The 25310-nt window shown below is 47.9% G+C and overlaps 1 protein-coding gene across 1 annotated transcript; it reads right to left on the bottom strand.

Moving 5' to 3' along the window:
* Positions 1 to 409: 409 nt before the first annotated feature.
* Positions 410 to 22168, bottom strand: LOC120843814. The gene is made up of 4 exons (XM_040215250.1): positions 21786 to 22168; positions 806 to 1623; positions 614 to 689; positions 410 to 518 (listed from the first exon to the last, which is right to left on the bottom strand). Exons 1-4 carry the CDS (start codon positions 22166 to 22168, stop codon positions 410 to 412), a joined length of 1386 nt encoding a protein of 461 aa, XP_040071184.1.
* Between the last annotated feature and the right edge of the window lie 3142 nt (positions 22169 to 25310).

Raw genomic sequence — 25310 nt, 5'->3', positions numbered from 1 at the left:
TTTCTCTCAATATTCCCATTATTATTAGCTTCTTTACTTCGTTGAAAGCACTTGCGCTGTTTGCGTACTACACCAGCGAACCTATTAGCACGGAGGGAGCGATTTATCCCGGCAAACAGGAGGGCCACGGTTTGTGCATTGCATCAACTCAAATTTGGGCTCGCACTTTCTATTTTCACATTCTGCGTGACTTTTACCCTAAAGTAGGGGCCGGCGACTGCAAAAAACACAGCAAATATTTAAAATAATAAAAACAAGAAAAAAACGCGATAAAAAAAAATTAGAAAACTTTCTCTCTAGTGGGATTCGAACCACCGACCACTACGTTACCAGCAGGACGCGTTAACAACCAAAGCCGAACCGACATTTTTTTTTTTTTTTTTCAAAACGAAACAAGTTTATTAACAAGTTATTTACAGACATCCTTGCAGTAGGTTTCGCAAACATTATACAAGACCAAATTGAAAAGTAATTCAGAAAACGACAGGTGGATAGCTCGTATAGAAACGTTATACAAACTGTAGAGACGAGTAAGAAAACTAAAGACTCTGAAAAGAGAGAAAAAAAAAGAAAGATACGCTATCGCCGTGCGGTAAATAGCTGTCCCACAAACCTGACCAGACTTGGCGGAAACGATTGAGAGGAAACGCAAACGATACAGTATGAGACCGCGTGAGCGGTTATGTAATCTGTACGAAAAAAAAAAACAATAAATCGAACAAAAAAGGACGCGAAGTTCCAAGGGGGGAAGAGCCGCGGTCCACTTTCGCGCACCGCGCACCTCAGCCAACGCCAACGCGCCTACAGTTCACAGGAACTCGCCAGTTTCCCACGCCTGGCGTACGTCGTTGCACGCAGCGGCGACGCCCTTCCTCGAGTTGTCGCTCGATGCACTCCCAACCACCCGCGTTCGGCTGCCGCGACGTCACCGATAGCACCCACCCCAACGTGGACACGAAGTAGCTCCAGGTTGGACGCGCGTCGAGATGGCATTGCACCATTGCGGTACGCGACTGCCAGATGGCGTGCAGGCCCAGCAGCATCATCACGTGCGCCACCTCCGTCTTATCCCTCTCCCCGAGTTGCAGATACTTGAAGACGCTCCACTCCACTTCGAAGGAGTCCCTGAGCTCAAACGTCGTCCTCATCTCGTCCCAGAAGAGGTAGGCATTGCTACACTCGACTAAGACGTGCTGGATGGTCTCGGGCGCCCCGCAAAGGTCGCAGTTTAGGGACCACGGCACGAAGAACCCCTTGTGATGGAGCCAGGTTTTAACTGGAAGGACCTCCATGTGCATCCGGACGAAGAAGTCCCTTGTCGCCACAGGGATGGGAAGGATTCGCACGAGTTTGTAAAGTCGCGTCGCGTCGTCGGGCGTCGGTGGTTGTCTGTAGAGCGGTGGCGGGAAGGATGCGGAAACGGCATCCCAGTAGAGCCGCCTCTTTCCGACGGTCGCCAGGTATTCCCAGGAAAATTGGGCCTGCAGAAACTCGATGGAGCTGGCGATTTCCTTGTAGAACCTCAGGGCGGCTCCCTTGGTCGTGCGGCCACTGGTGCTCACCATCCAATTCCCGAGATGTGGGAATCCAAGGTGGTGCAGCACGGCGATGAAGGTCGGGTCCCTTCATACAGAACGTCTGATGTTTTAAAAGATTATACGTCTGCTGAAGTCGGTTGGATACATTGTGCGGTTAGTTTCCTATTTAATTTTTTGCTACGTGTTCAGGACGCATTTATATTATTGTGGCAATGTTTACATGCTAAATAAGTTATTATTACTGTGTATACTAATGTTTTTTTTTTGTTTTTTTTGTTTTTAATTTGCATTGCTGGTCGTTTTATTGCAAGCGTGTTGAAGATAGTTTCCGTAAAGTCGCTAGATATCCATTAGAGCCAACCAATGCAATCCAATCCAATCCACAGCCCTTTTTTTGCACATTTGGCCGGGCGTGTGGGTTTTCATATCTCTGTCTTCAGGTCAATTAACCGATTAGTCATGATGCGTGGAGTTTACCTTAGTTTCAAATGTGTCTAAACAAGAAGGAAGCGACTGTGAGCCGTGGAACTACGTCAAATCTGCTCAACAGCCAAGATCATGGTACGGTTGTTGCAAAGTAAGTTCCTTTCTTTGTCTGTTAGGGCTAGATTATTCTTTCCTCCGTTCAAAATCCTTGTTATTGTCTAGATCGCTTGCTTTTACCAGTATTACTAATTGTGCGCGAATGGGGTAATGCGAGGCTGTTTTTCTTCGCTCAAAAATAGGCTGCATACTCGCTCGAGGTCCATCAGTAGCGGCGGAACGTTTGGGGAGATGGAGGAGGGGGGGGGGGGGGGGGGGGAAACCGCGGCAGCGGCGGGCGCGCGGGGGGGCCGGCCCGCCGGCGGGTGGAGGCGGAAAGGGAAAGGGGGGTTGTTTGATTGCCCCCCTCCACCGTATTGTTCACTGGTAAACTAGAATGTCTGGAAGAGCGCGGTACCCTCCGCCTCTATTATTTGTCGCGGGCGTTGGCCGTTGCAGTGGGACAGCATCGGCGACATGGAACTTTGTGGTGTCGTCGGACGAAAATCGGTGTTTGTCGCTCTAGTGGGACGAGGCTTTTAGAGAAAACGTGAATAATTAGCAGATACTGTGAAAACCATACAAGGGGATTATTTTAGGCCTTTATTATTCTTAGTATGGGCGACCAATGTGTCCGCACATCCGTCCGTTACCTGAAATGCCAAGAAAATTGTGTTTACAGTCTTATGCATATGGGTGGGAGTTAGCACATTCCACTTGGACCTGTTCGAACTTTTGTTAAAGCTCCTTTCGCATTCTTTATTTTTTTCTTCTCCAATTTGTGAGTTGGGAGTCTACACTCGTATGTAGTGTATGTATTCCTCTCTTTTATTCCTTGTTTTTTGGTTGGTTCTTTTCAGGATGTTCAATCAGAATGAACTCACCACCTTATTACATGGAAAGGCTGTTGTTATTTCCAAAGTGTCTGTAAAACAGTCTACCTGACATCTTTTGCTCACGCCCTGGTTTCTGAAGCTCGCATTCTCCGAACACAGCCTTTCTGATTTCTCTGATCCTTTTTCTTTTATGTTCAACATATCTGAGTGCGCACCAGTCTGCGTCCTATGTGTTCCTGTCCTTTTGTCCTTGTCTTTTTGTGCACTTTTTTCACGTTGGTCTATGATATTTTTTATCGTATATTCTAATCTGTGTTTTCATGTTTATACTTACTGCAGTCCTTACCGAGTAGAAGTTGGCATTCACTTTCGCCATCCTGATGCGAGTGTCCTGAGACAACACAGAATGACAGCTTCCTCTGCTGAAGGCCAGGCTTCATGGAAGACTGCCAAGGCTGTTCATGGTAAGGTTCTTTACATATTGAGCAATATAATAAAAACTTATTGCTGATTTGATTGTTTTTAACGCAGACTGTGTTTATGGACTGGCCTTTAGCAATTCCGATGCCATTCACGTGGAATGAAATCCTGTAGGGAAATTGCGCATCCCATTCGTAAGCGGAATGCTGAGTTTACAACAGAAGTGCGTCTCGACTTGCTGCCAGTATTGCTGTGTGTGTTGTGTTTGCATTTTTATTTGTTTATTTAGTGTTCCCAATAATGGCTGAAGCCTTCCCATTGGAAGTGGCAACACACAAACACAAATGAACGGCAAGAGAGGTGAACAGCGCCACTCACGCCGTTCGCCACCTCACCCATTGGTTTTCGATGAGGTTTGCAGTATTGGTCTCTATGGCATTTGGTCATATATCGCACATGAACACAACCAGGGCACTGTGCCTACAATTCAGCACTCACAAGATTTGCATTAATACACCCTGCAGCTGGTCGCACTTTCAGAGTCATTTTAATGTTGCAAAAATGAATAATGGCATTGGCATATTTCTCGTGCCAAATCCTTCATGCCTGTTCCGAACTCTGATCCCCACGAGATCACAGTAGAGTCGTTTCTGTTGAAAAGTAAAACCTCGTTAATTCAACCCCCGCTAATATGGAAATTTGGATAATTTGAACTGCCGATTCGGTCCCGTCAAACGTATGTATTAGTCAATGGCAGCAAACGCTCATTAATTCAGAGGGAACGCGGCACACTATCGTAAATTCAGACGAATTCGGCAGGTTGCGCTATCTACCGTCTTTTCCAAAAGGTATAACCAATATCGATCCGAAGTGCGCACGTGATTTTTCCGGTTTTCCCATGGTTTTTCGGTTCTCCGTGTTTCGCACCAGTTTTGCTCTGGATCGCCGTGCTTCAGCGCGTTACTCTCCTGGCAAGGAAGCGGCAGAAGCATTGCTGCAAAGGAAAAAGGGTAGCACAAGTGACCGACGACCGGAATGGCAAAATCGCGACACGCGGGGCTATTGTTCCCCAGCGTGCCAATAGCGAGAGTGACAGTCATGTTTTATGCCTCAACGCGGGGATCCTAAAGCCCGCCATTTTAACAACTATCCTATCCCTCAATTTTTCGTCGGCCACCCCCGCATTGTAAATTGCAACGTGATTGGCACTCTCGCTATCGGCGCTCGGGAAAAATGGCGCCGGGTGTCGCGATTTCGCCGCCCCGATTACTGGTCATATGTGCTACTCGTTTTTCGTTGCAGCTGTACTAGGCTAAGAATTTAGCGACGAAAGTGGAAATACTGAGGGCCTTAAAGGGCGGCCTCTTTCGACAACTTATGGAAAGTTACGACGTCAAGAGAAGCACTTTGGCCACGTACGCAAAAATTTTGGCCGATATCCTACGGGCTTTTGAGAGCGAGAAGTTCAACGCGAAAAGAAAGCGGCCTTGGAAGGTGGTGCACCCGAAACTAGAAGAGGCCTTGCTGTGCTACATTGTCAGCGCACGGGATGCGTAGCTCCGACAGTGCGAGTGCGGTGGAGCACTCGACCGCGCTAAGGAAAGTTGCCGTCTTCGCCCAAGTGTCGTCCAGAAAGCAGGCGGTAATAACAGATTTTTTCTCAAAATAAAGGTTTGTCACAGGGCAACGTTTTCGCGCAGCTTTCTTTGTCCTTTCGATATTTCTACTTTCGGTTAATTCGGACATTTTTGCCGGTCCCATGAGATCCGAATTAACAAGGTTTTACTGTAGTGGCACGGCAGATTCTATACTTGTTTTGCTTCAATCTTTGTAAGGGGACGCTGTAATCCAATTCTACTCATCTCTGATGTACTAGACAGCACCATATTTGCAGAGATAGTCTTCATATTTTGTAGTTCCAGCAAAATATATTTCAGCTTATCAAATATTTGTTATTTGGCTTGTAAATTTTCAAGCAGATCTAGATTGAAGGCAGCAAATACCTTACCTGCAGTCATGGTATGTGTCCGAAGTTTATTGCATTAAAATAATTGACCCAACCTCTTATTTTTGTTTTCAGTGCCTCTAGCGAATTGTGGATGCTAGGATTGCTTTTGTTTGTTTCACATAATCTACAACACTTTTTTCATCGTTATACTCAGTGAAGCCCTTGCCGAACGGAAGCTAGGATCGACTAGGCCAATTCGTTCCGGCATCATCAGCCAAGCCGAGGATCAGGTCCATGGCAGTCCGCGAAGGTTGTTGATGGTAAGCTGCCTTATGTATACAGCTGTGTAATAGCAGCTTGTCCTGGATGACAATTTGAAATGCGTGTTTATGTTTTAGAAAGTGAAATTTGCATGGGCATACTTGCAACGTGAAACCTCATTAAGCCTGTTCTGATCTTTCATCCTTTTGAGATTTCAGTACAGCCGTTTCTGCTGCACACATACTGCCTACTTTGGCCAAGTAGAGACTTGATCCATATGAAGGTAAGCAGGTGATTATCAACTGCTCAGTGCTGTCCGTGGTGACGTTCTCTCCTTATCAGATGATTTACCATGCTTGGTTCGCAAGGCATTTGAAAAGGAGAGCAAGTCCGCTGGTGCATGATGCTCCCAGTACTGAACAGTCGACGATCGCTTGTTCACACTCGTAAAGATCACGACTGTACTTCAAGCTCGGCAAGTGTGACACTTATGTCACTCAGCCAGTGGCTGTGCAGTATAAAACGCGCCCAAATAGCAACTTTAATGCAGTCTCGTGTAGTCCCATTGATGTTTTCTTTTGGCATGCATGATATGTGTTCACACTTTTTTTTCCCTCGCTTACCGATAGTCCAAGCATTCTGCAGAGAGTGAGTGTGAAACATGCCAACAAGCCTCTAAAGCAGTATGCAGTGCAATTTTGGTCTATTGTGCAAGCGAGGAAGAAGACTGCTCGTTTGGCTGTTGAGGCTGTGACATAGACATTAGATAGTTTTATCTGAGCATTGTTAGACCCGCTCCACTCAAAAGGAAAGCACCTGCATGCACACAACGCTCAGTCAGCAACGACCAACCGGAGCGCAGATGCCGATGGAGAAGACAATTCCTGCACCCCTATGGCCACTGCCGACTGAGCGTTACGTGCATGCCTGGTTAATTTCCCGCTCAGTGGCTGAGCTGAGCGGGCCGTAAAAAGCGCTCAGCTAAAACTTTTTCTGATAGGGGGTGGCTGACGCATAGATATTTCAGACAGAGGGATGGCCGACACTGCTCACATCAATTCTCAGTGTGAGCAGCTCTCATCGCAATACGGAAATTATGATTTAAGCTTCCTCTACCCGTTTTCGAAGGTTTTGGGACATGTGCTCCTGGCAGTATTGTCGGGCTAGACATCATTACACCCAGATCCACTCTAATAAATTCTAAGAGGATGAAGTCAGTTGCCACATAACTTGTGCAAAACTAAATCTGGAACTCACTCCTCCTTCCTGTTTTCCACTGTATTGAGAACCTTGTCCCAGTATGTGATGGGCATGTGAAGAAAATTGACCAGATAAACAATATCACTTAGAAAATAGATGTCCCATACATATTAACCTGCATCTACCAGCCACTGTACACTACCTCACTACTGATTTGGTATCTTTCAATTGATATTCCTGAACTGTTCGCACCTGTAGACATCTTAATGATGATAACGAGGGAATGTTTCATCTCATGGGATGTCATATGCTTAAAGTAAGTGAGGCTTGCGGGCATTTTAAGGGGCTAGGGCATGCCGATGGAAAACACTTAATGTGAGTTTGATGGTGGACGCTGATAATATATATACTAGTTTTTGTGTAAGTCGCTATTTTTTATTTCATGAAGTCTGCAGATGACTTTTAGTCGTCAAGTTACCATTATGTGGGAACCGGGGTGTCATACGCTGCAATGCATTACATGTTTACCTGTGTCTACCCAATCTCATTAGTATGTGTACAACGGTGAGCTGTGTATGTCAAGGATATGATTTGTCATTGTCTCAGTAATGCTAATGAATCGATATGTTTACCTAAAAATGCTGAATGTGGATATCGGGGACTGCACACCTATCGTAACAAACGTCAGTGTTAAACAACATGCCAACTACTCTGCCAAGCTCGCCCGTCTCTCGACATGCCCTTTTGAATTAAAATAGATGATTTCCACAAGCCTTTCTCTGAAGTGGGCCTTTTTCATACAAATAGCTGACCTTGATTATGAGATAACTGGACCATTTTCGCCCCTTGGTCATCCAGTGTGTTGTTACAGGTGTGTCCCTTAGGGATTCTTGTTTTGATATAGTTTCCAGATTGAAAATAAAATAAAGACAATTAGGGCATTAGCTACAAAAAAAATTCCTTTTACATGGGCTGCTTGTCTCATGCCCCTCACCCCAGTTTGGAATTTCTGGATTGTCACGTCCAGCTGGTATTGATTTACCTGTCATTCTACTGTGGTGTCGATTCTCTTTACAGGTGCTGTAATGAAAGACTTGCCTTCTCAGGTGCATGGTCGACTTGCATCACAAGCTGCATGAGAAGTGTGAAGAAAATTTCCTAGGCCCGTGAATTGCAGCCTCTTTCATTCAGCGCACTCCTCTGGCGACAAGCGCATGATTACCAGCCGACTGTAGCTTCACTGCAACTGACAATAAACAATGACGGTAACAATTTTGTATGTTTCATTTATTGTTTACACACATTACGTGTTAAAATAACCCTTGTTATGAACTACATCATTTCTATCCAGGTGTGAATTGCACACAAAACCAAATGTTAGCATGGAAAACAAGACCGTGAACTGTATGGTTTTAGCCCGCTAGCCTGGGGTCTTGCTGGTATCTTGCGGTACTGCTGGTACTATGCCGGGGATTTGTGCTGGCAGCAGCCCGGGAACTCGCTGGGAAAAAAGACCGGGAACTGTATGGCTTGAGGCCGCTAGCCTGGGGTCTTGCTGGTATCTTACCGTATTACTGGTACTACGCTGGGGGTTTGTGCTGGCAGCATCCCGGGAACTCACTGGGACGCCCAGTGCCGGGCGTCCCAGTCAGTCCCGGTCGCTGGCCAGTGACTGGCAATCTCACTGGCCCGTTGTCGCCCCACGGGGCGTTTCCAGCGTCGGGCCAGTAAGATCTTGCCGGCAGACCGGTACCGCCCCATTCCCAAACCAGCGAGTTGTGCTACTTGGGTATGTGGCAATTACTACCACTCTACTAGCTCTTTGGCACACCACTGACACCTCAAGTAGTAACTGTGGTTGTTACCAGTCGAGAAAGTTCAAATAAATTATTATTGCATTCCAAAACAGTTGAGCAGGTGTAGAAAATGGTAGAAAATGGTAGATGTGTAGAAGAGTAAACAAATGAACGCAAAGAACCGCAGATGAGCTAGTTGTTATATCGAGTGACGTAAATACAGGGTGTCACACTAAAAAATTTACACGATCTTTTTTTAACACAAAAATGGAAAACAGGCAAAAATGGGCTCCATTTTCTTATTGAAATTTTCACAAAAATAACTTATAACTTTTGATTAAATTATCGGATCGGGCTGAAACTTTTGCATCTGTTTGTGGCTTTTAGCTCTACCTTTTGGTAAAGAATGAGCGTTCGGCGATGCCTAGTTTATTTTTGCGGTAAAAAGAGCGTGTATAGTTTCTTATGTAGAGGAAATGTGCCCTGTAGTCACAGCAGGCACATTTCCTTTTGAGTAAGATATTCATTCCTTCGGCGCTTCGACCACAAAAAAATTAGTTTTGAGGTACGACATTAGTAAAAAAAAAAAGCAACATTCTTGCAAAATTATAAATTACTTAGGTAGGTTATTCCTGAGGAGAGGCGCACCTAAAAAACGGAGGGCATAAAAGGCGGAAGAGCAGCCTATTGGTTCATTCGTGAGCATGGTCCGTGAATGTGTTCCATCTACGAGATATTCAGGAAAAATAAATAAAAGGAACAATTTGTGCGTAACATTAAGTGTGGGAGATGGAACGCCTAAAGCCCTCAACCGTGCGAGCAAAAGAAATATTTCGCAGTGTTATTTTTTCGGCAGCTATGGCCTCATATATAGGCTCTCGAGCTGAGCGGCTCTACATAACCAAAAGAAAAAGAGCGGTTACTAACTGGCTTGTTTAGTAGCTGTTACCAACACTCCTCTTAATCACTTCAGTTAATAAAATAAGAAAGTTAGTTACATATGTTAAAGGCAGTTAATAAGTTTATTAAGTACAACGAACTTTTGTCTTAAGGTTGATTCTCAAACTTGCGTTATTCTCCCCGAGGGCAACTGCAGCGGCTTGCAACGTACAGGTTTTTATGACAACAACTGCGTCGGCTGCAAGAAAACGGGGTGAAAAGCACTTATCTTTATTCTCGTAGGCTGGATAGCGGATCGAGGCGTGTCTTGTTGGAGTCGAGTGGCACCACCGGCAGCCATCACTTGACACGAGCTAATGCATGGGGCTTGATGGGAAAAAAAGAAAAGGCGGAAATTACCCATTGCTATGCTGTTGTCAACACTGAAACACTTAACTGCTCTGCGGGAAGCCTGTCAAATAGCTGGTGCACAAACATTAGAATTGACAGCCATCACAGTTCTTACAAATAAATGTTTTCTGGTCAGGAGCAACTGCGTTGGCCGAAAAATGTAGTGCGGCTCAAGGCGACACAAGTTACCTAGTAGCCGCGGAATCGGTTTGGACGAGTTTGGTTTAGCAGACGACAAGCCTGAAGGTTTTGTTACGTGGAAGTTACTGACTTCCGCAAAGTTGATGTCATGACGGAACTTTTAAAATATTTATCATATAGTGGGCTTCTCGAGGGCAGTCTTAATGACGTCAAGTTCCTTTGTTTACTTAACTATTAGAGCAAGCTTCATTTGCCAGCTCAGGCGTGGGTGCTCCGGCACGTTTGATTGTTTTGATCAGAGTTCGAAAGCTGGACAAATACTGATTCCATCTCCGAACGCCCGATATAATGATCGTAGCAAATGAGAAAAAATACCCGCCTTTCACCACAGCTTTCCAGCTTCAATATTTCTAGTTTTGTATGTTTCTCCCAAGGACTCGCGTGTATCGCCTAGTGTCAATAATAGGCCGCCGGTGGCGCCACCGATGGGCTCCTGATACAGCCTACTACAAAAGAGTTGTAAAACGCGGCATAGTTGGACCCGCCGCAGCTGTTGCCATAGCAACGAGTACGTTGTAAACCTTTGCACTCAGGCAGGACTCGACGCCACTATGTGAATCGTCCTTAAGATGTTTCACTCTGAGCTCAGCCAATGAGCCAATCAAAAGCGTCGAGGGTTTGCTTTAACTTGCCGGTTCAACCAATCACGCAGTGAAGAACGCCTTTTGCCGTTAACTCCAATAAGCATACCCGATAGTCCGCCTTTGGGCAGGCATCGTATCGTTATCGAGGAAGGTATCGGAACGATCTACTAGAACTCTCTACTAGCTCCATCGGAAGGTTGCGATGACCGAAGTCGGATTTAACGTGGAACGGAGAAATCGAGTAATTATGTGAATCAGTGTTACTTTAATCAATGTTGGCGGTAACGGCGTTACCGATAATTCGTTACCTTTCTGCGCTAACGTTACTTTTTTCTTAACAGTGACGTAATTACGTTACCTATTTGCAATAACGGGTTTACGTTACACGTTATTTTAGAGCGCAGCTCTTAGGCGCCCGTTTCGGGGTTGAGCGCCGTCGCCGTTGGCGTAACCGCGCGTTGCAATATCGGACATTTCCCACAATGACGCCACACGTGACGTTACGTGTAACGTCATGAGGATAAACGTTTCCCGCTAATTTTGACGGAAATTTTTTTTCTGGATATAGCGGTAATCGTTTCCTGCTAATTTTTTTTTTGCTTAATTTAGCGTGAAAATTTTCCACTTATTTTAGCGGAGATATTTTTCCGCTAAATTTAGAGGGAAAGATTACCCCCATGACGTTGCTCGTGACATCACCTATGACGTCACATGTGACGTCAAACGGGACCCTTCCCAGCTTACCCTCTCCTCCTCCTCCTCAACAGCTGTGCTCTAATTCGGCATTATAGAGAATCGCAAACGTCTTTGATTTTTTCTTCCCAAAACATAAAAAAGTTACACTTCAATTTCTGTCGTGGTGTCGAGCCATGTGCATTTTTTTAGTTTTTCTTCGCCTCTTTTTTAGAGCGCAGCTCTTAGGCGTCCGTTTCCGGCTTGAGCGGCGTTGCCTTCGCCGTCGGCGTAAACGCGACCTCCATCCCACTCCCCCTTCCCCCCCCCCCCCCAGGAGCTCGGGAGGACCTCGGGTTCCTTCGGGAGGACCTTGGGTAACTTCGGTGACCTCGGGGACCCCGATGTCACAAGAACCCCAGGTCACGTGCCCCCTCTCCCCCTGAGGTCACGTGACCCCCCCCCCCGAGTGACCCCCTGAAGGTCACGTGACCGCTCAGGTCACGTGACCCCAACTCGGGTTACGTGACACCTCGAAGTCCCCTGACCCCCTCCACCGAGGTCATGTGACCCCCTACCTCCACGAGGCTCGGGTTCCTTCGGCGACCCCCCCCCCCCCCGAGGTCACTGACCCTTGGGTCACGTGACTACCCCCAGGTCACGTGACCACCCGAGGTCACGTGGCGCCCCTCCCCCTGAGGTCACGTGACCCCCGAGGTCATGTGACCCCCTCCCCAGGCCACGTGACCCCCTCCCCAGGTCACGTGACCCCCACCCGAGGTCACGTGGCCCCCCTCCCCCCCCGAGGTCACGTGGCTCCCACCAAGGTCACGTGACCCCCCTCCCCCGAGGTCACATGACCCCCTCCCCCCCCGAGGTCACGTAACCCCCTCTCCGGAGGAGACTCAAGAATGAGGGGAGGAAGAGGATAAGGATGTGACCTTACGTCCCCTCAGTACCCTTCATTCCTCTTCCTCAAGAGCTGTACACTAATTCGGCATTACAGCGCTTTTCATTTTTTTCCCCATCGCTCCCCTATTTTACGGCAATGCCTACACCCCCTCCCTCTTTCCTCCTCCCCCTCATTGGTCGTGTGACACACCATATCAGTTTCCCCGCTAAATATAGCGGCGAAATACGACATATGACACACCGACCCCCTCTTCGCATTTCTCTCTCCCTCTTTTCCCTACCTCGCAATCCCTCTCCTCAACCTCCTACAGTGCCTCTTCTCCTCTCCATCTGCCTTACTTCCCCCCCTCCCCTTCCTCTTTCCCTCCTCATCCCCTCCTACATTGCACTTCCTCCCTTCCCTCTCCCTCTTCCTGCTCATGTAACAAAGAAATTTAATTTCTCTAAATTTGTGAAAATAATCTTGGGGGATAGTTAAGCTTCGCCTTTAAAGGGGCACTGACAGGTAAAACTAATTTCATTTTTATTTTCCCAAACAGTTGAAAACGATGCCTGGACATTGCCCCCAACACTCGAAACTTGGAAACTCAGTATTTCCTAAGTAAAAAATGTAAGAATACTAGAAATCTCTGTAATTTGAAATTACAGTGCAAGTCTTGAGGAGGAGGAGAAGAGGGTACGGGGGGGGGGGGGGTATCCCCCTCCTCTCCCTCCGCTCCTTATCTCCTCCTCCTCGTATCCCCTCCCCTTCCCCCTCCTCTCCTCCTCTCCTCCCCTCCCCCCCTGTTCCCCTGATCGTCCTCCGTACCCTCCCTCCTCCAACCTCGTACCCTCCCTCCCCCTCCTGCGTACCATCCTCTTCTGTTCCTCGATAAAATCACCTCTTCCCACAGTTTCCCCGCTAAATTTTGCTAGAAAATTGACACCACCTGACTTCAACACTAATTCTGTTTCTCCACTAAATTTAGCGGGAAAAATGACGTTACATGACTTCGTGTCACATCACCTATAAACCAATTCTATTTCTCCACTAAATTTAGCGGGAACATTGACGTCACGTGACCCCAACACCAATTCAATTTCCCGCTAAATTTAGCGGGGCGGTTACGGCGACGGCGACGGTAACGGCGACGCCGCCAAACGGTGGAGCGGGCGCCTAAGAGCTGCGCTCTATAAAACAATTACCAAAATCCGACTTTAAAGTTCCCGCGCAATACTCGCTAGTAGAGTGACGTCGAAGATTGAGCCGTCCTGCAATTCAAGTTTCTCTCATGCACCCGTTTCGTTTTCGCCCGCGGCCCCGCGATGAGCCGCTCCGTGCGACCGTTTATCGCTGTGAGCAGAAGACGCTTCACTTTCATTCACTTCGAAGTCTGAAGTTCTTTTACGGCTCTTTCAGCGATCTCAAATTCTTTTAAACGTTGTGAGGTCAAAGAGAAGGCGCAGTGGACTTTTGTGAGCGACGTGATGGGCCACATCACGCCGGATCTGCGTGATATGCTGCCCCGGCGGAGTCACAACCAAAACTACGCTACACAGACACCGAACCCAGTTGTTTTGACCGTTCGAAGATTTTCTTTTCGAAGCCTGAGACGTCATCGGGCACCTAAAGAAGAGAACTTCGTTCGATTCCTCGACTCACCAACCATCTTCAGTGCTACATCCGTCGAACGCCGCCATCTTTTCCGAGGGAGGATAGAAAGCCAGGATACGACATCACTCCGGACTCCGAGTTTCGGCATTTCAAAAAGAAGGGTCGTGGTGCGTTAGCAATCGCGTTAAAGAACAGTTATGCGAATGCCGTTATTAAATATTAGAAACTTTCGCTTACAACGCTTCTATATTTTATATTCAATTACGTCAAAAATAAAAAACAGGCGAGGAGGTGTTAAGGAGCGGGGAAAAAAAAAGCACCAAAATTAAAAAAAAAAAAAGTGCGGGCGCGCGTAAGAAAATATTTTTTGCGTGTTGGAATTTTTCGCGTGTTTATTACTACAACTTGTACGTTTTTGAAAAGAAAAACAACAACGATCTATGGGGTGTCAGCGCACCTTTAAGCGTGGAGCGCGATAGCGCTATCGGGCCCCGGTGGTAGAGCCGTTTCAAAGAAACCCGCCCTCGTGTCCAAGCCGTGCAAGCCTGTGTGCGTGGTCTAGTCGGTAGCTTCACGTGTCACGTGATATGGTGCAAAATTTAGTGGGTAGATAGGGTCATGACATCACAGTCACGTGTGACTTCACACGTGATTGTGACGTCGTGGCTCTATCACCCAATCAGGATTTTCCGGTCCCACCGACGCCGACGCCGATGCCGAATTTTCTGCGACACGAGCTCTTGAGTCCCGAAATAATCGCTCCTAAAATCTGCATTTCATTCGCTACCGACCAACACTGTTTACAAAAAAGCCCGCACTTGCGCTTGCGCAGAGACCAGATTCGCGCGAGGTAAAGTATCTGCGCATGCTCAGTACAGACAACAGCGCCACCGTAGTGGCGTGACGTCAGAGGGTTAGATTGGTCTATAGAACAGAAACTAAAAGTCGCTGTGACTGTTTTGAATCAAAGTTAACATTATTCTATGGTTGCTCACCCCTAAACGACAGGCCAGTGGAAACTATAGTATGCGTGCTCGTTAGACCGATAGGACGTCGATACACGTGATGACGCCCATACCGACGCTTAGAGAGAACAGAGAGTGTCCAACTGCTCAGCCAGGGTCGCCTGGTCTATGGGCCGCGTTTGCAATACAAGCTGCGAGGAGGTGTCGAACGCGTTGGTCGTCCATAGGGTATACACTTCGGCTAGTTGGTGGTACATTTCAGGATTAAAAGCGCTAAAGGACAAGGACGAGCAAAAGAAGACACACACACCGTAGAGCGCACTTGCAACTAAGGTTTAGTCTGATTTAAACCAAAGAAGAAACATTTATGCCTTGTCAAAAATCATCCACGTCATGTAAACACATTTAATCGTTCTAGCTTGAGCTAACAAAGGACTACTCTCAGCGCCTCAGAAATGGGGTAAACTGTGCTCGAGAATAGAAAGGGAAGATTTGAGGGTGGGTATATTTAAGAAGAAGCATGTAACTAAATAGGTGGAGTTCAAGGAAGGGTTGGTGTATAGAATACCTTTAACGTGCGGGAGGGTTTACATAGGACAAACCGGAGGGTTGCTCAACGACAGAATAAGGGAACTCGCACTGGCAGTAAGATATTCGCAACGGGTAATCTTGCGATACACTGCAACCGATGCGATTGTGGGACAAAGCTTCAGGAAACTGTTATCGTGAGCACGAATGGTAACAAAATGACTAGAGAGATTTCGGAGGCGTTTCAAATAACGAAGTGCTACGGCGACACGTGCATTAGCGCCCGATTGATAGCAGTGTACGATTTCCAGGTGGCGTATCTTCAGTCCTTCGTTAACTCAAGCTAGAAAGATTGTATGTGTTACACGACGTGGATGGTTCTTGACAAGACATATATCCATAATAACCCTGAGACCAAGGAAAAATAAAAAAAAAAACGGACAGTACAACGAAGTCTCTATTATATATGTTTCTTCTTTGGTTTAAATCAAATTAAACCTCTATTGCAATTGCGCTCTACAGTGTGTGTGTCTTCTTTTACTCGTCCTTGTCTTTTAGCGCTTTTAATCCTGAAGCGTTGGTGGTCTGCAAGCGGCCTTTCCTATTGGCTGCGTGACGAGGCAGCGCACGCGCAATTGCGAACTAGGAGGACGCCTTCTGCGGAGCTTGTTGTTGTAAGCCTTGTAGGAGGGTTGCTGGGGAAAGTGAGAGCGTACGCGATTGGCTCTCACTTTTTCCCCAACCCCCCTGCAACGCTTACAAGAACAACCTCCGCAGGAGGCGTCCTCCTTTAAATTGTAGTCCACGGGGTGAGGTGGACAACCTTCTCTAATCTAGGCTCTCTACCCACGCGCAGGGGGCGGATGATAAAAGGGAGGGAAAGGGCACATTTTTCTGAAGAAAATCCGATAAACAACTTGCGTTTTTCTCTATGTGTGTTTTTTTCTTCTGTTTTTACCATGCTGTGAATTGGCTTGGATTGTGCATTGCGTTTTTGTTATTTGCTGGTTTATTATATGAATATAAGATTAGGTCATTATTTTTCGCCACTGTATTCACCCTTTACCCGGCAATAATGTGTGTGGCGCTCCGGGGTAATTTGGAATAAGTAAATATTACCGAGTACTTAAATAATCGCGCCCTCCCCCCTCCCCATCGTTAGCAATTTAAAATTCAGCGACCTTTGTTTAGAGATGTCCAAAATCAACTCGTCTTTTTCTTTTCAATTGCAGTCAGATTATCGCATTTCCTGATCCATCATGGGTGCATCGGTACTCTCCGTGTTGCTTCTACTAAATGGTACGTTACACACAAGCCGTGCAATCGTCGTGAGAAACACAGCCGCCCGACGAGAGAATAAAAATGCATGACTTCACATTTTGCAGCATCTGTAACAGACTGGTCCAATGAAAAAAATCAAGATACAAGTGATGGCAAAAAAGGTCGTGAGTTTTAAAAGTCGGAAAGTTCTTCATTATAATTTGCAGATTTGTTGCTATGATTTTGTTATTACACTTTAGGAATCTATAGAATCAATTGCGAAAGTTTAAAAAAAAATTTTTTTCACCCGGAAGTCGAACATTTAAAATAACGTTACTTAACAGGCAATTCAGCGGGGAGTCGGCGCACTATACTTCTCTACGAGCCCTTCAGGAACCTGAGTTTTTGTGTCCAGTTCTAAAATAATTTCACAAAAACACGAGAACTGATTCATGAATGTCTCGAAGTCACATGGCATTCAGTATGTGGTTAAATTTGTTTAACCTGTATTTGTAAACACCGTCAATACTGTAATCACAGCATTACATTGCACCGAGGGTGACCTCTTCATGCTATGAAGTATATTAGAACGAATTTGGTAACACATACACCACGAACGGTGGCTTTGCAAACACATTTAATATTCCGTGTTGTCCGAAAGCATATTATACGCCTGCCAAATGTATTGCCTGCCATAGTGTCGAACGGAAACTCTTATGGGTTCTGTTACTGTTCGGGTTCGCGGCTTTCAGTTCAGGTCCGGTTCAGCTCCAGGGATCAAAACGAATGGTTGAAACCGGTTTGCACCGCTAAATTGAGAATATAGTTTCCACGTTGTTTTGGCAATGCACGCTATTTCCGCCTTTGAACGAGTAACTATATACAGTTCTTTTTTTTTAAATTTTACAGATTTTTAAAAAAATACAATGTGAAAGCTACACCTATGCGGTTTTCGCAGGTGAGTTACACGGCCAAGGGGACATAAGAGAGGAGGCTTATTGTAACAATCCGTTAGCTAGTTAGGTAACATTTGTTAATTAACTTTTTAATTAGTGGAAATACACATGTAGTAGCTAGAACCTTGCTGAGCGTTATCGAAAACTACAAAATCACTCTGTTCTAGAAAGAATTTGAGCGCGTGAGAAGCGCAGTAGTGCGCTAAACTTACCCCTCGTGCAGCAGATGCAAGGCTACCGGTGAGAAGGCGCCCGTGCGATTTTTCCTACTCTTATCTCAGAGCCCGGCCTTGTACCTGCTGCACGAGTTGTATTTTCAGGGCAGTACTTCGGTTCAAACGCGCAAAAAGTATTTCTAAAAATGATTGATTTAGTGGTTTGCGATGAAGCTCAGCAAGTTACTTCTTGGAGCCGTATATCGATTTTTACTCAATGAAAAGTTAACGAACGAACTTTACTTAATTAGCCGACTGATCGTTATGGGGAGTTCCATATACTATGTCCCCCTAGCCGCATAACTCTCCTGCATAAAAGGCACAAGTCTAGCTTTCACGGCTTTCTGAAACAAATTTATAAAGCTTTAAAATAGCTACAGGAAGATCCATTGTGGCACGGATTCTTAGTGAATGCTTTAGCGTGACCCTTTGATACTCCACACACGTCGCCCTTTGGGAAACGCTAACCCAGACCCCTTCACTTTTCTCTTTTGGCTTTCTCTTTTGCTTCATCTAGTTTTTGCTGTCTTTTTCTTTGGCCTGGTTAGGTGGTTATCGTTAGAGTTTCCTAAATGGGGATGTGCATGACGTTTCCCAAGATCAGTGCTAACGGATTATCTAAAAAATCCGTAATTGAATGATCCTGCAATTTTTCTGATTTTGTGCTGTTCTCTGTTTGTCAGAGTACGTCGATTCATTAAGATGCGGTCATTGATATCATTCGTGGAAGTTGCCACATTCCTACCACTCTCGGAAGGAACCCCATTCATATCACTCGCGGAGGAAATCGCATCAATGGTTTTAACTAGACACACATCACGGCCCACGCACCGCTCCTACGAAAACCCAAAGCGAAAAACATCCGGCGACGCTTGAGCGGAAATTCCAACGTGCCGCGCCGCAAGCCTTCTTAGATAACAAGGACGTAGTGCTCAATGAGATGGCATTATAAGAGAAGGCCAATGCTGGACAGAGATCGAAGTCGAGCGCTGGCGTGTCCTCGTTTCCAATCTGTGTCCCACGTTGACCTTCTCTGATGGCACCATCTCATTCAGCACTACGGCTTTGTTATCTTGGACGTGTTTCGCAGCGCGCCCTCCTCAGTGTCTCAGCGCCAGCGGTGCGCGTGACTTTGACGAAATGAAAGGGCTCGTTTTGACGAAAACCCGGTGGTGTCTGTCAGTTTCCCAGACTCGGGAGAGACGGAGCGGCGCACGCGTCACCCTCTTCTCCTCCTTCTCTCTTCGGCGCTGAAAAAAAAAAAAAAAAAGACACCGCTCGGTTTTCTTTTAGACGTGCGTTCTAATACTTACGCATTAAAACACCCTGTTGCGTTGGGGAGGGTGACGACCTCAGGTGCGGAAGCAAGAGTCGGGGCTGTGGCTCGCTGCTAGCATGGCCCCGAGGAAACAGGCCTGGAGTTGGAGTACTGAAGGAGAACTTTTATATGCAGTGAATATACAAGTAGGACGGTCGACTGGTTAATCGGCAATCGGCGATTTCGGGCTCTCCATTCCCAAGTTATATAGCCCCTCCGAGGGCGAGAAGGCCCTCTGAGAGAGAGGAGCTTTCCCCGGTATTCGAGTGTTCACGAGGTGTCCGAAGTGCGGGGGCGGCTGATGCAATTTCCGGGTGTTCTTTCAGCGAGGAGCAGATGATGTAATCCCTCGACGTTCTTGCCACGCTCCGGTGGCTGATGTAAGGAGTCGACGTTCTTGCTGAAACCCAACAATGACAAACCCACACACACACAGGCACGCACACGCACGTCGGTGTTTCTCCTTGTGAGGGCCCGCGATTCCAGATGGTCTCGTGGCTTCAGCAAGACGTTCTTTTTGAGTTCAAAGCTCCCAGCAAAGGCCGTCGCAACAGTCCCTACGCCGACCGAAAGTCGGTCCCGAAGAGAAGAGGTCAGCAGCCACTCCTTTGAGGGACCGCAGAACTGCCGACGATTAGGTGGATCACCGCCTCCTGCTTTTCTTGAGTGCCGCACCTTCTCTCCGCTCACATCCAAGCGCTTGGAGCAGGTTGCGAAAAATCTTGAGAGGATGAGAACATTGAACCAAGACCGCACTGCAAATGTGCATTTAGCAAACCCCTTCAAACACACACCAGGCACTAAAAGGTATGAAAATCGCTCTTAGCAAGATTACAAATAAAACGAAACCCCAACCAGGGCTCGGCACCCACAAGAAATCAACAAAAGGCACGAAACCAAAATCAATAGTATCGCAGCTTGGGTACAATTGTTTAGCAAAATAAAGTAAAATTTTGGTATCCATGAGCTCGCTCAGTAAATACGTTTCTCTACTCACTCATGAGCGTCGGCTCAAGCCATCCGTGTTGGTGTGCAGTTTACCCTTTTTGTACCTGACCTAAAAAGAAAACTGTTGCAAAGCTAGGCTCCAGCGAAGGAGTCGGCCATTTTTGGGTGACGTATTCGGCAACCATTGGAGGGAATAATGGTCCGTCTCGATGATAAACCACGAGCCTGCTACATAGCACGAAAGCGTTTGCACGGCCCACACCAAGCAAGCGCACTCTTTTTCCGAAGCGCTGTAGGCTTCTTCGCGAGTTGTCAGCTTTCGACTGACGTACAAGATGGGATGCTTCCCACCTAAGTCGTCCCTCTGGCTTAGCACGACCCCAAGACCGCGGTTGCTGGCGTCGCACTGAATGATAAACGTGCGCTCATAATTTGGCGCCCTCGGGACTGGTTTGCTCATCAGAGACTTCTGCAAAGCGCGAAAAGCCTGCTCTTTTCGATCATTCCAACGGACTTCTTGAGGCTCTGTCTTTCGGAGGGCGTCAGTGAGTGGGCTAGCAACATCCAAATAATTTGGGATGTAGTGTTGGTAGTATCCTGCAATGCCTAGGAAAGACTTAATGTCGGTTTTTGTGAGTAGTTGAGGAAACTCCTCGATGCCTACAAGCTTTACCTCGGACGGTTGGCGGCAACCGCGACCCATCACGTGTCCCAAATACATTACTTCTCCCCTTCCCCATTGACACTTTTCCGCCTTTACGGTAAGCCCTGCATTTCGGAGTCGTTCGAAGACAACCCGAAGATGTGCAAGATGTTCCTCCCAGGACTCGGAAAACACGGCGATGTCGTCTAAGTACGGAACGGCAAACTCCTCTAGACCTCGCAGCACCCGATCCATTAAGCTTTAAAAACAAAACGGTGCATTGTAAAAGCTTGGTCTGCTGGGCAAGTTGGTAGTGGACATTCATATTAAAATAGCGCAAAAAAAAAACGGGACAAAAAGACGAAGCACACAGGACAAGCGCTATCCTGTGTGCTTCTTCGTATTTTTGTCCCGTCTCTTTTGCACTATTTTTAATATAAAAACGATGCGTATTTGAGGTCGAAACTGAGGACACGAGGCCGGAACGTTCCAAAGGGGGATATAAAAGCGGCATACCGGCTCGGTCTCACCGAAAGGGGGACCTGCCAGAAGCCTCGAACTAAAGCCCCTCGATGTGTTTGCGCTTGTCTTGCAAGTAGCGTCATACGCACGTGTGCAGGAGGCCCATGTCTCAAGCGGCCCTTGGAAGCAAATGCCGACGCAGCACTGAAATGAGCGGGCCTTGGAAGCGAATGGCGGCGCAGCACCCGCTCATGGCACGTGTCTCGCGCGCTTCGACAACAATAGTTGGCGGTACTTGTAGAAAACGCTTTTATCAAGGGGCTTTACCTCGAACGAGGTCCAACGTGTAGATATACTTTGCAGTGCTCACCATTTTCCCCGTTCTTCAATATTGGGGATGGGTACGTATGATCTTTGGTGATAAGGTTGAGGCGCCGGTAGTCAACACACCAAGAGGTTTTTTTCCCGGTACCTCCACAAGTATCAAAGAGGAAGTGAAGTCGCTCTTTCCTGCTTCAATCACCCAAAGATCAAGCATGCGCTTCACCTCCCGCTCCATGATTTCCCTCTGTCTAGGCGAGACTCGGTAGGGCTTTGACCGCACGGGCTGGTCGGTGGTAAGCTCGATGTCGTGAACTACAAGATCGGTTGTTCCTGGCTTACTCTGGAGCTGATCTATAAACTCTCCAAGCAGTGCCTTCAGATCACCTATTTGCCTTGGTTCCAAATCAGCAGATACAACAGCCTTCTCGAGTACCTGTTCGACCGAGCACGCGATCGGGGTTTCACTAATCTCGAGAAACGCAAGACTGACCTCCTCGGGGTGGTGTACCGTCAAACTCATCACAGTCTCACGTTGCCGGTACGCCTTTATTAGATTGCTGTGATACACCCTCTGTATTTTACGTTTACCGGGCGTGCTCACGACGTAGTTCACATCCGAAAGTTTATGCAACACTTCCACGGGTCCCTCCCATTGCACCTCGAGCCTATTCTTCGTCGATGGCCTCAAGAGCATCACCTTGTCGCCGACGGAAAATGTTCGCGGCTTAGCGGTTTGGTCGTAATACCGCTTTGCCTTCACCTGAGTGTCCTTCATATTACCTTCGGCAACACTTCGACTGCGGTTAAGGCGATCAAGGAGCTCGAGCACGTACTCCACTACAGTGGGGTCTTCCCCGTAACCCTCCCATGACTCTCTTAGCATTTGGAGCGGAGATCTCAAAGATCGGCCGTATACTAGCTTGGTGGGGCTAAAACCAGTTGCCTCGTGTGGCACTGATCTCAAAGCAAACATCGTGGCTGGGAGGCATGCCTCCCAGTCAGTCTTGTGTTCATAACACAATGCTCGCAGCACCCGTTTCATCACCGATTGCCATTTTTCTACGCTGTTGGATTCCGGGTGGTAGACGGAGCTATGAATCAGCTTAATACCACATCTCTCCAAAAACGTATTGTTCAGAGAACAGGTGAACACACTCCCCGGGTCGCTTTGGATTTAGGCGGAAAATCCAACGCGTTCGAACACCGAAAGCAACGCGTTCACCACTTCCACTGAGCTGAGCTCTTTTAAACGGCGAAAGGGTTCTGTAATTATTGGCACGAGCTTTAACGGTGTCTTGGTCTTGTCATGAGGTTTTCCAATTTGTTGACACGTGTCGCAGGACCGGACGACCTCCTCAACCTCTTTGAAGCACCCATGCCAGTAAAACACCTGGAGGAGGCAATCTTTCGTTTTTCTCACTCCTAAGTGTCCTGACCATGAGTTGCCATGCGCTAGGTGGATGGGATCGCGCCGGTACTTTGCAGGCACCACAAGCTGATCAAATTCAATACTCTTTCGGTCTTTACACTTCCGATACCACACCCCTTTCCTTATTTGAAACGCTACATTCCCTCGTCGGGAGACTCCTTCTTCCGTTCTCGATCCTTAATTGTGGGGTCTGCTTCCCGTTGGGCAATCAGAGAATCGCGATCGACACCCAGCAGTTTCTGCAATTCACCCGACTCGGGGGTAACACAAAGGCCTTCTGAACACTCCATGTCGAGACATTCTTGAGCCTTCCCTTCCGAGGTTTTCTCTATCGGTGTTTCTAGTTCTTTTCGACTCTCTGGATCGGCAGCGCCAACGTTACCCCTGACTGCCGAACGCGAGGCGTTCGAAAGCGGGGTTCTCCTGGTGGGAACTTCTGCTTCATTTCCGTACTCTAGTTTTGCTGCCAAGTCTCGGGCTTTAGCCCTAGTTAAGGCCAGGACGGTGCCCTCACAAAACGTTTGGCCCCTCTCACGCAGCAGCTCCTCCGACCTGTTGGAAAACAGGTACGTATACTCCAACGGGAGATTGGCCGACACGGCCGCCTCCTCTCAAGTTCGCCGAAAGGACCCTCGATGCGCGACCGGCAGGAACACGCTATGCTCTTTTACCACCTGTTTATTCCACGCGCACTCTCCTGTGTACTTCGTAGAGTCCACGTAAGAGGGGTGAATCACATCCATAGTGGCGGCCGAATCGCGAAGCACTGGGCACTGCCTGCCGTTGACCGTTAGGTCGCGCAAATATGGCTCTAGTAACCGGAGGTTCTCTTCGCCATCATTTACGTAGGCGAAGACCACCTTGGGCTCTCTGCATCCGGCCGCAACATGACCGGGCTTTAGGCAGTTATAGCATGTTAGGAGCCGGCGAGCCTCAAACGACTTCTTTTTCTCGTGATTCACCCTGCCATCGGCGCCGTCGCCGGCCTCTCCTTTCGTTCGCGCTGGTTCCTTTCGGTTTTCGCCCTCGACCCTCTTCGGCCGCCCGTCTCTCGAAAATCGACCCCCTGGCCACCTCCTGTCATCTCTTTTGCCAGGCGACGCTTTCTCTTTACGCGGGTGGCCTTTCTTGTCTAAGGCCCGGCGAGTCGCAAACTCTTCCGCCAGCTCCGCGGCCCTCTGAACAGCACTTGCGTCCGGCTTATCCTGAACCCAAAAGCGGGTCTCCTCAGGGAGGCAACGCAAAAACTGCATAGGCAAATCCACCCCACTACTTTATTGTGGTCCCCGTGGGCGTCCACGCCTTTGAGCCATTGCACTTGTTTTGCTCTCAAATTGTAAGCAAACTCCGGAAATGACTCGGTCGACTTCTCGGCGCTGCGAAAACGCTGCCGAAAGGCCTAGCGGAAAGACGATACTTTCTAAGGAGGCTTGTTTTGACCTTTTCATAGTCCTCCGCTTTGTCTTTCGTGAGCCTTGCGACCACGTCTGCCGCCGGGCAAGCGTTAAGAGGCGCTACGGCCAGGTTTGCCTAGTGAACCCGACCTTTTCGCCAGTGCGCTCGAAGTTCACCAGTAACAAACCAACGTCCTCTCCGATTTTAAAACGCTGCATTAGGTTATGCATCTTAAATGATTTGCCTTCTCCTGCGCTGGATGCCGGGCTGCTTTCCCGATCACCCCTTGACTTTACTAGCTCGAGTTCAAGTCTCTTCATCTCGAGCTCCTGCCTCTTGGCGTTTCAATTCCGTCTCTTGCGACTTGAGTCTGTCGCTCTGCTCCTGCTCTTGTCGTTTCAAAGCCGCCTCTTGCGACTTGAGCTGGTCGCTCCGCACCTGTTCCTCTAGTTCAATTTTTTTTTTGTCTATTCTCTGCACTTGCTCCCAACACTCGGATAACTCGGCCTCATCTGTACCTAAGTCGAGAATTGCCTTGATAATGAGCGGCTTTCTTTTTAATCCCCTGATATCCACACCTAACTCCTCGCAGATACGTATCAATTCTGGCTTACGCAGCGAATTGAGGTCCATGATCGTTCCGAGCACTGGCGAAATCCCAAAAAAATACTATTATGACGTGTAACAAACATACCTCGGCAAACCTCACTGATGAGGGCCCTCACTCACCCTCACTCACCCTCACTCACCCTCATCTTCACAGGTGAGGTGAGGGTGAGTGAGTTTCTTAACTTGGAAAATTTATAAGTGTGAGGGTGAGTGAGGGCCGTGAGGGCCCTGATAACCGTGAGTGCGTGAGGGCCGTGAGGGCGGTGAGTGCGTGAGGGGTGTGAGGGCCATGAGTGCGTGAGGGGCGTGAGGGCGGTGAGTGGCGTGAGGGCCATGAGTGCGTGAGAGGTGTGAGGGCGGTGAGTGCGTGAGGGTATGAAGGCCATGAGTGCGTGAGGGGTGGGAGGGCGGTGAGTGCGTGAGGGGTGTGAGGGCCATGAGTGCGTGAGGGCCGTGAGGGCGGTGAGTGTGTGAGTGGCATGAG

Source organism: Ixodes scapularis, unplaced genomic scaffold (genome assembly GCF_016920785.2).
Source record: "Ixodes scapularis isolate PalLabHiFi unplaced genomic scaffold, ASM1692078v2 PGA_scaffold46__3_contigs__length_2488377, whole genome shotgun sequence".
In the NCBI taxonomy this organism is placed as follows: Eukaryota; Metazoa; Arthropoda; class Arachnida; order Ixodida; family Ixodidae; genus Ixodes; species Ixodes scapularis.
This window is presented reverse-complemented; position numbering and strand designations above follow the sequence as displayed.

Bases quoted from the DNA above. Each gene is read 5' to 3' on its own strand.
- LOC120843814 (XM_040215250.1), bottom strand. From the start codon at position 22,168: ATGAAGGACACTCAGGTGAAGGCAAAGCGGTATTACGACCAAACCGCT. The intron at 1,624-21,785 runs GCAAATAGGTGA...TTCTGTATGAAG, and splicing joins TCTGCTGATTTGGAACCAAG to GGACCCGACCTTCATCGCCG. The intron at 690-805 runs GTAGGCGCGTTG...TTTTTCGTACAG, and splicing joins CTGGCGAGTTCCTGTGAACT to ATTACATAACCGCTCACGCG.